Source organism: Chiloscyllium plagiosum, chromosome 15 (assembly GCF_004010195.1).
Source record: "Chiloscyllium plagiosum isolate BGI_BamShark_2017 chromosome 15, ASM401019v2, whole genome shotgun sequence".
Classification (NCBI taxonomy): domain Eukaryota; kingdom Metazoa; phylum Chordata; class Chondrichthyes; order Orectolobiformes; family Hemiscylliidae; genus Chiloscyllium; species Chiloscyllium plagiosum.
The window spans coordinates 46,393,662-46,408,106 of NC_057724.1; the positions used below are offsets into that span (position 1 = coordinate 46,393,662).

Consider the following 14,445-nt stretch of genomic DNA (forward strand, 5'->3'; position numbering starts at 1 on the left):
TCGCGTACACTCTCTCTCTCTCACACGCATTCTCTCTCTTGCCCTTTCTCTGACGATGCAAATAATCTCATTCAAGTTCATGAGACATGATATTTCACACACAAAGCAAAGCTGATTCTTCCTAAACAGTCCTTGCCTCAAATGAATGTAAATCCTATCTGTCAGATGCCAAATACTAATTTAATACCCCTCCCCTCTCCTGTGGCTCCTTGTTAGTATTAAAAAACCTCTATTCTCTCCTTGGTTGCTCTTTTTCTCTGCATGTACATGGAGTCATAGAAAACAGCACGGAAACTGATCATTCGGTTCAACTCGTCTATGCCGACCAGATATCCCAACCTCGTCTAGTCCTACTTGCCAACACCTGGCCCATATCCCTCCAAACCCTTCCTCTTCTTATACCCATCCAGATGCCTTTTCAATATTGTAATTGTACCAGCCTTCACCACTTCCTTTGGCAGCTCATTCCATACACGCACCACCCTCTTAAGTAAGGTGCCCCTTACTTGCCCCTTAAGTAAGTCTCTTTTAAATCTTTTCCCCCTCTCACTCTTCACCTAGTTCTGTACTCTCCCATCCCAGGGAAGAGACTGTCGACTTATTCTATCCATGCCCCTCATGATTTTATAAACCTCTATAAGGTCCCCCCTCAACCTCTGACGCTCCAGGGAAAACAGCCCCAGTCTATTCAACCTCTTCCTATAGCTCCAATCATCCAACTCTGGCAATATCCTTAGAAATCTTCTCTGAACCCTTTCAAGTTTCACAACATCCTTCCAATAGGAAGGAGACCAGAATTGCATGCAATATTCCAAAAGTAGCCTTATCAATGTCCTGTACAACTGCAACATGACCTCCCAACTCCTGTACTCAATACTCTGACCAATAAAGGAAAGCATACCAAATGCCACCTTCACTATCCTATGTACCTGAAACTCTACTTTCAAGGAGCAATGAAGCTGCAAGGTCTCTTTGTTCAGCAACACTCCCCAGGACCTTGCCATTAAGTGTATAAGTCCTGCTAAGATTTGCTTTTCCATAATGCAGCACCTCATATCTAAATTAACCTCTATCTGCCCCTCCTCAGTCCATTGGCCCATCTGATCAAGATCCTATTGTAATCTGAGGTGACCTTCTTCGCTGTTCACTACATCTCCAATTTTGGTGTCATCTGCAGACTTATTCACCATACCTCCTATGTCCACATCCAAGTCATTTATATAAATGACAAAAAGTAGAGGACCCAGCACTGGGTCCTGTGGCACTCCACTGGTCACAGGCCTCCAGTCTGAAAAACAACCCTCCACCACCACCACCACCACGCACTGTCTTCTACCTTTTTGAGCCAGTTCTGTATCCAAATGGCTAGTTCTCCCTGTCTTCTATGACATCTAACCTTGCTAACCAGTCTAACGTGGGGAACCTTGTCAAATGCCCATCTGAAGTCCATATAGATCACATCTACCCTCTCTGCCCTCGTCAATCCTCTTTGTTAATTCTTCAAAAAACTCAATCAAGTTTGTGAGACATGATTTCCCATGCACAAAGCCTTGTTGACTATCCGTAATCAGTCCTTGCCTTTCCAAATACACGTAAATCCTGTCCCTCGGGATTCCCTCTAACAACTTGCCCACCACCAATGTCAGGCTCACTGGACTAATAGTTCCCTGGCTTTTCTCTACCACTTTTCTTAAATAGTGGCATCGCGTTAGCCAACCTCCAGTCTTCCGGCACCTCACCTGTGACTATTGATGATACAAATATCTCAGTAAGAGGCTCAGTAATCACTTCCCTAGCTTCCCACAGAGTTCTAGGGTACACCTGATCAGGTCCTGGAGATTTATTCACCTTTATGCATTTCAAGACATCCAGCACTTCCTCCTCTGTAATATGGACATTTTTCAAGATGCCACTGTGTATTGCCCCACATTCTATATCTTCCATGTTCTTCTCCAAAGAAAACACTGATGCAATATACTTATAACAAATCTCCCCCATCTCATATGGCTCCACACAAAGGCTGCCTTGCTGATCTTTGAGGACCCTTATTCTCTCCCTAGTTACCCTTTTGTCCTTAATGTGTTTATAAAAACCCTCTGGATTCTCCTTAATTCTATTTGCCAAAGCTATCTCATGTCCCATTTTTGCCCTCCTAATTTCCTTCTTAAGTATACTCCTACTGCCTTTATACTCTTCTAAGGATTCACTTGATCTATCCTGTTTGTACCTTACATATGCTTCCTTCTTTTTCTTAACCCAATCCTCAATTTCTGTAGTCATCCAGCATTCCCTACACCTGCCAGCCTTTCCTTTCACCCTGACAGGAATATACTTGTAGAATCTCTTTGAATTATCCTGACCCTTATTTCCTAAGACTATCTCCTATACCCTTTTTGCCTTCCTGATTTCCTGTGTTGTAGTGTTCTTTGTTCTCTGTTCAGACTGACTGGCTAGTAATCGACTAAGTTGAATTTGCCCTTTTGTGGATGCGATACCTGGGCAGTTTTACACCTTGCTGGGTAGATGGCAGTGTTGCAGCTGTACTGGAATAGCTTGGCTAGGGGCATGTCTAGTTCTGGAACACAAGTCTCCAGTGCTTTTACTGGAATGTTAGGGTTCAGAGCCTTCAGCTGTTTCTTGATGTCATATGGTGCGATTTGAAGTGACGGAAGATTGGTATCTATGATGCTGGGGACCTCACGCGGAGACCACGATGGCTCATCCACTCAGTGCTTTTGGCTGAACGTAGTTGCAAATGCATCAGCCTTGTTTTTTGTGCACTGTTGTCCTGGGTTTCCCCATTTTTAAGCATGGGGGTATTTGTAGAGCCACCTCTTCCTGTCAGTTGTTTAATAGTCTGAGATTTGTGGTTGGCTATGGTGGGATTGCAGAGCTTAGATCTGATCCATTAGATTGCTTCGCTTTATTTATCGCATTGTTTGGTTTGCAACTAGTTCTTTGTTCTACCTTCATCAGGTCGATCCTAATATTTAAGTGTGTTTGGTGCTGGTCCTGGAATCCCTCCTGCATTCTTTACTGAAACACTGTTTATGTCCAGCTTGATGTTAATGGAAAATTAGAGATGTCCAGGTCCTTAAAGTTGAACATTGCAGTTGAATATAGTGCTGCTGCTGATGGGCATCCTTGATGTTGTCTGCCAGTTTTGATGAGGTATATCTGTTTGAAATTTATCACATTCAGCAGAGTGGTAGTGCCACAGAACCCGATGGAGAGTATGCAATGTAAAGATAAATTTTGACTTCACACGTTTTATTGCATGTGTCCGGAAAGCAATTTGTGATATCACACAGAGAAAACCAATTCTCATTGCAAGTTGAGTGTGTTTGATGCTGTCATTTAGAAGTAGAGATACCATAATGACCTGATCCTGTGGAAAGTAGGGAATAATTTAGTTTAAAAAAACGTTGTGCTAGATCCCCACATGGATGAGATCCTTACCTTTTAATAGGTCATTATTGCTTTTTGCACTTTAGAGCTTGAAGAGAGAAAGGGAGAACTGCAGGATGGATATGAATCAGTCACAATCCCCTCTGTGTAGTGACTTACTAGAAATTATACATCTTTTGATATATGGTGATGAGGAGGTTAGGAGTTGGTTAGCTCAATAAGCTGGACGGCTGGTTTACAATGCATTGTTACGAAACAGCTGAGGTTACCATGAGGTTTCTGCCTTCTCAGTCTCCCACCATATTTGAGGGGTGCTGATTCTCAAGTTAAACTCGCCATCAGTTCTGTTTCTCTAATGAGCAAGCACCTGTATGGTCCTTTATAGTATGAAGATCACGCCCAATCAAAGACCATGCATTAAATGAAGATTAACTCCTTTGTAGCATTCCCTAAGCTTATCTAACAGTGTGGTATAATGGTTAAGTAAGAACTGGTGCATTCGAAGACAAAATGAACATCTCCCCAGAGGAAGGATCTTTAATTTTAAGCTTTAATGTGAAGTTTTCTGTCATTGGTATTTTTTTCCAGTTCTATGTGAAATATTTGTGCAATTGAAGAGTGAATTATTACAGTAAAGCTATGTTTTTCTTTGTAGATCAAATTGCATGGAAGGATTACCCTCTGGGTAAAATACCGGGTCAAAAAGAAGACCCAAGTTGCCTCTTAGTGGACAGTTACACCTTGATGCCTGTATTGCAGCAGTCAAAAACAGAGGAAAATCTAGATGATTTTAATACTGCCTTCAGGTAAAAGGTCATATTTAATTATTATTATTATTAGCAACATGAAAGTCTGTGACATGAAATATGGCATAATAATAGTGGGCAGATTGAAAACATACCAGCTTGTAAATGTGCAGTATTTTGTTTGAACATGGTGGTCCGTTGTACTGATGGGTCGAATAACTGAAACCACTAATTTGGGGGCCTCTGGAAGAGGAGGCCCAGGTTTAATTTTTACCTGCTTCAGGGGTGTGTAATAACCTCTCTGAACAGGTTGATTTGAAAACTAGTTTAGGATAATAAGTCCCTCAGTCAGATAATAAGATCATCTCATTATCATTATAACATCTCTAAACCTTGCAACAAATTCTCTTTCTGTAAAATCATGAAATGTGAGTTTGCTAAAAAACTAAAAATAAAAGTAACAAAAATCAACATCTGTGGGCAAAAGTTATGTATCGACAATATTTTTAATCATTTTAACCTATTTTTACCAAGTTCTGTACTTACAAATTTCATCATTTGCAGGGGTTCTCTGGAATGGAACCCTCATGGGTACAGAGGAATGACAATATCTTGCAATTTGTGACATTGTTTCAACATCAGCACAAAATTGTCTCCCCACACTTTATGTTCAATTTGTACATCAGTAGTATATCTAAAAATAAATAATTGTCAGGTTAGTGTAAGCAAGTTGGTCAGTTTCCATGTTTCTTGGCATGTTGGTGGGTGCTGTTTGGGCTATAGATGCTGTTAAAATGATACTCCAAGAAATGGGTTAATGTATTTGGGAATATTATATTATATTGTACGGCATGGTGGCACAGTGGTTAGCACTGCTGCCTCACAGCGCCAGAGAGGGTACAATTCCCGCCTCAGGTGACTGTCTGTGTGGAGTTTGCACATTCTCCCCGTGTCTACGTGGGTTTCCTCTGGATGCTCCAGTTTCCTCCCACAGTCCAAAAATGTGCAGTTTAGGTGAATTGGCCATGCTAAATTGCCCGTAGTGTTAGGTGAAGGGGTAAATGTAGGGGAATTGGTCTGGGTGGGTTGCGCTTCGGCGGGTCGGTGTGGACTTGTTGGGCCGAAGGGCCTGTTTCCACACTGGAAGTAATCTAATCTAAAATTGACTATGCATTTCCTGCACTTTGGTACTTGCAGCATTCTTGTTACGGTCTTGTGTTTTTAACTCCAATGTCTTCATTATGCTCAATGAGAAACATTACCCAGTCAGTGACTTCTTGCTTCCTGTGATTGAGTGTACCTTTTATAGCCCATAAATTTAGCATATCATGCTGGATCATTCCAATCTTGTTCCCATGTCCCCCTACCTTTTATCTCAGCCTGCCTGGCACATCAGCCTCATTCCTGAAGAAGGGCTTATGCCCGAAACGTTGATTCTCCTGCTCCTCGCATGCTGCCTGGCCTGCTGTGTTTTTCCAGCACCACATTTTTCAACTCTGGTCTCCTGCATCTGCAGTCCTCACTTTCTCCTAGTTGATCTTAACCTACTGCGAATCCTCTTGCAAGGATGCCTACCTTGAAGAAGCTCTCCTCCTCCCTCTACAAGGATCTCAGTGAGTCCCTCTCTCACTGCACCCCCCAGGGCATCTCCTCTGCCCTGAACCTCTTCAGCCACGTCCTGAAACAGACTCGCTACCACAGCCACATCTTTTTCCTCAGCACCTGCCTACGGAACCGACTGACCCCGCATGGACTCCGAACTACATTCAGACCAACACAATTTGGACCCAACCAGGACAACCAGTGCCTGCAACAAATCCGAAGCCTCTAGCAACAGTCCTCCCTCCGGATCCTCCGCTCCACGCTCGCAGCCATGCGCCGCTACCTACACTCCCTGCAATTAGCCCTGCCCCAGCTCAGGACAACACTCCCAGACCTGCAAAGGACCTTTGCTGTTCATCATCCTCAGAAGAATTATTACACTGAACAAATGCTTTTTCCTAGCCCCTCCTCCCACCTTATCTCAGTCCCAACCCCTGGATTCAGCACCGCCTTTTTGACCTGCAATCATCTTCCCGACCTCTCCGGCCTATCACCCTCACTCTCACCTCCTTCCACCTATCGTATTCCCAGCACCCTCCCCCAAATTCTCTCCCCCGCACCTTTTATCTCAGCTTGCTTGGCACACCAGCCTCATTCCTGAAGAAGGGCTTATGCCCGAAACGTCGATTCTCCTGCTCCTCGGATGCTGCCTGGCCTGCTGTTTTTTTCCAGCACCACATTTTTCAACTCTGGTCTCCAGCATCTGCAGTCCTCACTTTCTCCTTGTTCCCATGTCTTAGACTTTTCAAGGCTAAATGCTGTTAGACTGTAGGCTTCGGCTTAAATAATGCAACAAATTTATTAATTTTAGAATGTTTAGAAAAGTGTTACAAACATGAAGTTTGTAAAATTTGGGTTTTGACCTTCTGGGACATGGGCTGAGCCAACATTGCTGTCCCTAGTTGCCCTTGAGAAAGTGGCAGTGAGCTTCAGTCTATATGCTGTAGGTAGAGCCACAATCCCATTGGCAAGGGAATGCCAGGATTTTGACCCATTAATCTGGTGATCGTGTATGTAGTCGATTCAAGTTGAACAACTGTTACAATTTACTTGTTGACCAAGCTGATTGAATACAGCAGTGGAAATGACTGGATTGTTCCATGAGATTTGTCATAGATTCAATAGGTTGAATGTCCTCTTTCCAGATGACAAACAATATAATGATTCTGTAACCTGGGAGGACTTTAGACTGAGTTGTGTGGGAAAGAGTTCACGTTATGGAACATTTAGAAAGTTAATGAAAGGAACAAGGCATTATAACTGGATGATAACAGGAGTGTAATAGTAAATGCAGAACACACAAACATTGAGTGTATCAGCAAAAAGGGTACAGGTCAAATGCAGAATTAGAGGTTCTTTATTTGATTTCACTTGGCATTTATAACTAATAATCAACTAGATGGATTGATGAGATAAATCAAAATAGATATAATAGATACAGATATAAAACAGATATATGGTTGCAAAGGCTGGGAACAGAATTTTCAAATGAGTTATTAAAGTTACACTGTTCAGGAAGGATGATATCGATATTGTAATGTGAAATAATCTTGGCTCAGAAGTTTGAGGATAGAATCAATTAAGGAAAGAAAGCACTGCTAAGAATTGTTTATAGGCCCGCTGAGTACAATATAGCACTGAAGAAATAATTAGAATTTGGTTTATTGTCACATGTACTCAAGTACAGGGCTACAGGAGTACAGTGAAAAGTGTACAAAGTTGTTATTTCCAATGGCATCTTAGATAGAAAGATACCTAGATGCAACGTCTTGGATGTAGATAAGAAAAATGAAGCAATAAAGGTAAAAGTTCAGTACCATAGCCCTTCTAAAGCTGAGAGTCCACTCTGGGCTTTACTTCGAGACCGGGAGTCTACACTGGGCTTCACCTGTCCCTTGAAGCTGGATGTCCATCGAGTCTGTGCTAGCTCTATTGTCCACCACTGAAGCTGGCCAAGGAGTTAAGATAAGTAGAGAGGAAAAAAAAAAGAATTTTGGAAAAAGAAGAAAATAAACTGACCAAGTGGACAAGCTCCAGCCTCGGAGCCTATTCTGTCGCCATCTTGTCTCTGAATGTGGTCTTGTAAGGTGAATGCTGCACAAAACGTGGACAGTTTTAATCTTATTGGACAAATCTTAATCTAATTGGCAGACGTAGCCTTGAAGATAATTAATATGTTCTGAATAGTTTATTAAAACTTGTTTTTCTTTGTCCCCATTTTTAATGAGATCAGACTAATTAATGATTTCATAAGAGAACATCCTCGAAGCAAGAGTAATGATATTATAAAATTAAGGAACTTGGATCCGAAACTGGTATCTTAAACTCAAATAATGGCAGAGTTGACTACAGTGACCTGGGAAACTGGTAAAAGGGAAGATGGTAGACACTTAAGGAGATATTCCATTGCTTTTAACAAATATATATTTTATTGACTAGTCCTTTTGTAGAGTTTGAAATATCTGTGGCTGAGTTTAAAAAAGGTATCAGTTTGAAAGAAAAGGCAAAAAATATTGCATAGAATTAGTGATAAGACAGATGAATGGAAAAAAAATTAGAAATCAACAAGATGATAAATGAATTTGAATGAGATTAAACTAGCAAGAAATATAATAGGTTCTACAAAGATACAAAAGATAGAGTAGCTAAAGTGAGCATGATCCCTTAGTATGTGTTTGGGAATTAAGTGCAATTTAATTGAAATGAATAATTCACATTGAAGAAGGGTCATTAGATTTTTAACTCCACAGATGCTTCCAGATATGCCTAGTTTCCCCAGTCCTTTGTCTTTGCTTGTTTCAGATCTCTGGATTTTAACGAGTTTTGAGAAGATTTGTAGCTCAGGTTGAGGTTCTGGATGTAGGTTTGCTTGCTGAGCTGGAAGGTGCATTTCCAAACGTTTCGTCACCCTACTAGGTAACTTCTTCAGTGAGCCTCAGGCGAAGCACTGAATTTATATGTTCAGGTTTCTTTGGATTGGTGATGACATTACCAGCAGTGCTTCTCCTGAGGCCCACTGAAGATGTTACCTAGTAGGGTGATGAAACATCTGGAATTGAACCTTCCAGCTCAGCGAGTAAACTTACATCCAGAATCTCTGGATTTTTTTTGTTTCATAGAGAAGGATTATCGCGAACCAGTGGAGTTCTTGGAGGAAATAAATTGATTAACAAAAAAATTTGTTGCACTCCATATTCAGTGCAAGAATGATTGCATGGCTGTCTGTAAAACTGAATTTAAGGGATTTTCTTCAACTGTGTTAGCTATAACGTGGTGCAGGCTTTATATGAGCAAATCTAATCAGAATCTTAATGCACAGTACCCTGGAGGTGAGTCACTTACATGGAGTAGTGAGGTATAATTTACATTGAAACATCCTGTATGTTTTGTGTTTAAGAAAAGTGCTAACGTAATGCGTCCCGCTAATATTATTTGAATGAAGCTTCGCACGTACACATCTTTGTGCGTGGTGACAGTGAAATACACTGATACTAAATTAAAGGGGATGGGACTGTAAAGTTGAGGATGAAAAAAAGAATAACTAGAGTTTCATGAATTCTCTTAAATTTGGGATGCCACAACCTGTAAATTATTTTTTGAAGTGTATTCACCATTGTTACATAGGCAAATGTGGGAATCAGTTTTTATAGCAAGATCGCAGGAAGAATGTGGAAAATGACTGTAATAATGGTGATAGTTATTAATTGGCCAAAAACTAAAATAACTCCATTCTCTTGTAACAAGCATTATGATCTTTTATAACAAAAACAGAAAGGGCTGGAGGAATACAGCAGGTCTGGCAGCACCTTTGGAAAGAAAAAAAGTTAATGTTTAGAGTCTGGTGACCCTTTGTCAGAACTGAAAGCAACTGGGAAATGGAAGTATATATGCTGGTGATGAGGCTAGGAGAGGGACTAGTGGGGTGAATGGATGGGAAAGGAATGAGTTGCACATGTGGAGATGTTACCAAAAGAGAGGGGGTGGTTGGTGGTGAAAGGAGAAACAGAAAGAGATTGATGATGATAATAAGCCAGGAGAGACATAAATGTTCTATGGTGCTAATGGAAAGTATGAATAATTGAAAATAGGTTGGCTGTGCCAGGAACAGCCCATACAGAATAGGACTTGGGGTTGTGAGGATGATTAAGGAAGAAGATCTTAACGTTCTAAAATAGTTAAACTCAATTAAATAAACACACAGATGTTGGAAATCTGAAACAAAAACAGAATGTTGGAGAAACACAGCAGGTATGGTAGTGTCTGTTGAGTGAAACACAGAATTAATGTTTTGAGTCCAACGGTCCTTCATAAAAACTGAAAAGGGCTGGTATTTAGGCTGATGGCTGGGTAAGTGGGGGGGAAGGTGGGAGTCGATGAAGTACATGGAGCCTAAACCCAGAGAGAGACGAAAAAAGGGTTAGGCAAACAAATAGTTGATGATAAAGATGTGCAAGTTAGGTGGATTGGTCTTGCTAGGAAAAGAAAAGCCCAGTAGTGTCGAGGGATGTGCAGGTTCGGTGGGTTAGCCATGGTAAAAGCCCCATGTCGGGTTACAGGAATTAGGTGGTAGGTTGGGTCTGAGTGGGATGCTCTTTGGAGTGTCAGTGCAGACTTGATGGTCGGAATAGTCTCTTTCTGCATTGTGTAGGATTTCTGTGGTTCTATGATAAAGTGAGAAAGAGATGCATGCTAGTTAAGGCGCTAACGAGAAGCGTGACTTGTTGAAAATGGGCTGGCTAAGCAGGAAACAACCCCATACAGGGATCTAGGGGTGTGGGGAGCGTAACAAACATGAAGGAGGGTGATCGTTTTCTGAAATTGTTAAACTGTTGAGTTCTGAAGGCTGCAAGGTGCGTAGGTGGAAGATAAGATTTTATTCCTCCAGCTTGTGTTGATCCTCGCTGGTGCATCACAGTAGGCCTGAGACAGAAATACTGTGGAAACACAGGAGTGTGTTGAGGTGGCAAGCAACTGGAAGCTCAGTCTTTTTTTATGGACCGAACATAGGTGTTTGGCAAAGCAGTCACCCACTCTGCATTTCATCATCCAATCTACAGGAGACTACATTTGAGTAACAAATAAACTAGACTAGATTGAATATATTGTAGCAAAAGGAAGGTCTTGGATAGTGAGGAGAGAGGAAGTAAATGGTCAAGTGTTTCACCTTGTGCAATTGCATGGAAAGGGATGTGGGGAAGTTTTGGGAGCTGACGAAGAGTGTACCATGGTGTCCAAGAGTGCAAAGGATCATAAGACACTCTTTCTGCCAGCTCTAGCAGGATACCTTTAGCAGGCACACATTCCCCTCCCCTCCCTTGTCAGCATTCCATGGGGACCTTTCACTCTGGTACAGCGCTTCTTCAGTACTCTCTCTCCGCTCGCACGTTAAAATAGTGGCTGAGTTAAATGTTTCAGTCTTCCTTGTTAAAGATGGAATTAAGCCATCCCTACACACAAAGTCATGGGGTAAATCATTAAATGTGGGTCCTTTGATAAATATTATAAGTATCTGCATGCAATTTAAAAAAAACACAACTACAGTTTATTCATGCAGTTGCTGATCCTTTACAAAAACGTAAAGTACTTTAGGATATCCTGAGGATGTGAAAGGTGCAAAGTTAACATGTTTCCTTTCCCTTGGATAATCTGGAGCTCAGCCATGTTGCTGCCATTCCATTGATTGCATAATCTAACAGTGTGCTCTGCTTAAGCTCACATTGAGGAGCATGCTTCTAGCAAAGTAAGAAACAGAACAGAAATGCCATGAATACTGTTTGATGGTATGAGAAAAAACACTTGTTCTAACCATTCTGTATGTGAGAGGTGAGAGACTGGAGTTATTTTTAGTGAACTGACTAGATGGGATTCTGACAAGGTTGTTTAGAATGCTGCCGTTACATCTTGCTCAGTATCATGCTTCATTTTCTCAATTATGTCAAACCAGAATTTCTTCTGAACCTGTGTTTTGCCTGGTAAGAAGTTGGGGTATGTTATGAACCAGACCAGATCTCCTCCCCTCCCCCCAAAAAAAAAGCATTTCAAGAAAGTAGCCCAGTCGTTTTAAGCAGGTGTAACGTGGAAATTCCAGGAAGGACACAGTTGGTCAAACCACTGTTTTTTTAAACAAAACTGAATTTATTTCAGAGATTACCAAATGAAACACAAACAAAAGAGAACAGAATACTGAATAACGTAATCTATCCAAAAACCCAACAGGTCATCCCAAGTACTTGCAACAATCCCTATAAACATCCCTTAGTCCAAAAGATAAAATCAAACACTGTCTTACAGGAAAAGTCAGAGATAGATGACTGTCTGGACCTGCTTCTTTGGGTTCAGCTTCACAACTGTCTGAGTGTTTTCATGTAGCAGCCAGACTGCCAAAAACCAAATCAAACCAGAAAAAAGCTGAGCTGGGAGAACTAACCACTCCCCTTTTATTGTACAAGTGTTTTTTAAACTTAAAAGCCTTTTGCCTGAAGCAGTATCTGTTAGTTGTAATCAAAGTGGCTCTAAAGCCCATCCAAGCCCAGACTTCTCACAACCTGACTTTTTATGATTTCCTGAAAAAAAAACAAGGAAAACATAACCTTGTTAAAGGAGCAGCATCATCACAGTGTAGTATTCAGAAGTGCAGTGTAACAGTACAGCCCCTCATAGATGTTGGATTGTTTTTATACTTTCATGGGATGCGGTGCTGCTGGCTATTATTGCCTAACCTTAGTTGTTCCTTGAACTGAGTGGCTGGATTGGGCCATTTTAGAGTCAACCACATTGCTGTGGATTTGCGTTGCATGTGAATCAGGCGAGGTAAGGACAGCAGATTTCCTTCACTAAAGGACATTAGTGAACTAGGTGGGATTTTACAACAATCATCATGGTAACCTTTAGCATTTAATTCTAGATTTTTTTTTCTATTTAATACAATTCAATTCTAGTGAAAAGGACGTTGGTGAGGCTGCACTTGGAATATTGTGTTCAGCTTTGATCACCTTATTAGGGGAAAGATGTTATTAAACTGGAAAGAGTGCAGAGGCAATTTACAAGCATGTTGCCTGGACTCCATGGTCTGAGTTATAGGGAGAGGTTGGACAAGCTGGGACTTTTTTCTTTAGAACATAGGAGATCGAGAGGGTATCTTATAGAGGCCATTAAGATCATGGGAGGCATGGATAGAGTGAATGCACTCTGTCTTTTCCTCACAACTGGATAATCGAGGCATAGAGGGCATCGGTTTAAGGTTAGAGGGGAAAGAATAAAAGGGAAGCTGGGTGCAACATTTTTTTACGCAGGGTGGTACGCATATGGAATAAGCTGCCAGCGGAGTAATTGAAGCAGGTGCATTAACAACATTTAAAAGGTGTTTGGACAAATACATGGATAGGAAGGGATTAGAAGAATATGGGCCAAGTGCCGGGTAATGCAGTTAGCGTGGCTGGACATTTTGGCCGGCATGGACCACTTTATGTTAAACGGCCTTTCTCCATGCTGAAGAATTCTACGAAATCAAAACTCCGTATCTACCATGGTGGGATTTGAATGCTTGCCTCAGAATATTAGCCTGTGGTCTGGATTACTAATCCAATGTCGTTGCTAATAGGCCACTGCCTCCACTTTTAGATCTTATAGATAGCTGGCATGGTAGCTCAGTGGTTAGCACTGGTGCCTCACAGTGACAGGAACATGGGTTCAATTAAGCCTTGGAGACTGTCTGTGTAGAATTTGCACGGTCTCCCTGTGTCCGTGTGGGTTTCCTCCCATAGTCCAAAGGTGTTGAGGTGATACAGGACATTGGTGATGCCTCTTTTGGAATACTGTGTCCAATTCTGGTCACCCAGTTAGAGGAAGAATATTATTAAGCTGGAGAAGGTTCAGAAGAGATTAACCAAGATGTTGTCGAGTATGAAAGGTTTGAGTTATAAAGAAAGGCTTGGACTTTTTCATTAGAGTGTAGGAGGGTCAGAGGCCTCCTTCTGGAAGCTTATAAAATAGTGAGGTGTATAAATAGAGTTAATGTAGTTGTCTTTCCCTAGAGTGGGGGATTTTAAGACTGAGGAGCACCTTTTTGAGATGAGTGGAGAAAGACTTTAAAAAGACTTAAGGGATAATTTTTTTTATGTAGAGTGGTTTCCATGTGGAGTGAACTTCCTTAGGAAATGGTAGATGGTGCAATTACAATGTTCAAAAGACATTTAGATAAGTACATGGATAGGAAAGGTTTGTTGAGATATGGGCCAGGAGCAGGTATGTGGGATTATGTTTGGCATGGACAGGTTGAACCAAAGGGTCTGTTTTGGCATTGTTTGATTATAACTGTGACTATGACTCTCCGTGCAGGTTAGGTAGATTGACTGTGCTAAATTGCCGTGTAATAGCAATTCGTGGTTGTGTAGGCTAGATGAGTTTTGCTGTGATAAATATGGGGTTACAGGGCAAGGGAGATAGGAATGGGATGCTCTTCAGTGCATCAGTGCAGACTTGATAGCTTCAACAGCCTCTATCTGCACTGAAGGATTCTATAATTCTTGATCTTATATTTATTACAGATAGACATGGAGATTAAAGCTAGGAACTAAATATTCAAGAGTATGTGAATTTTTTTAAAGGGCAGGCAGGAAGGGAAGGGTGGTGGTGTAGCTTTGTTAGTATGAGATAGATTAAATATGAACGCAAGACATGATCTTGGATC

The 14,445-nt window shown here is 41.3% G+C and overlaps 1 protein-coding gene across 1 annotated transcript in view; it reads left to right on the forward strand.

Moving 5' to 3' along the window:
* The window catches only part of las1l (LAS1 like ribosome biogenesis factor), an 82,944-nt gene that overhangs the window by 56,002 nt on the left and 12,497 nt on the right, over positions 1-14,445 (forward strand). The window contains exon 12 of the mRNA XM_043704838.1: positions 4,064-4,214. Within this exon, the coding sequence (XP_043560773.1) occupies positions 4,064-4,214 (151 nt within the window). The remainder of the gene's footprint in view (positions 1-4,063; positions 4,215-14,445) is intronic.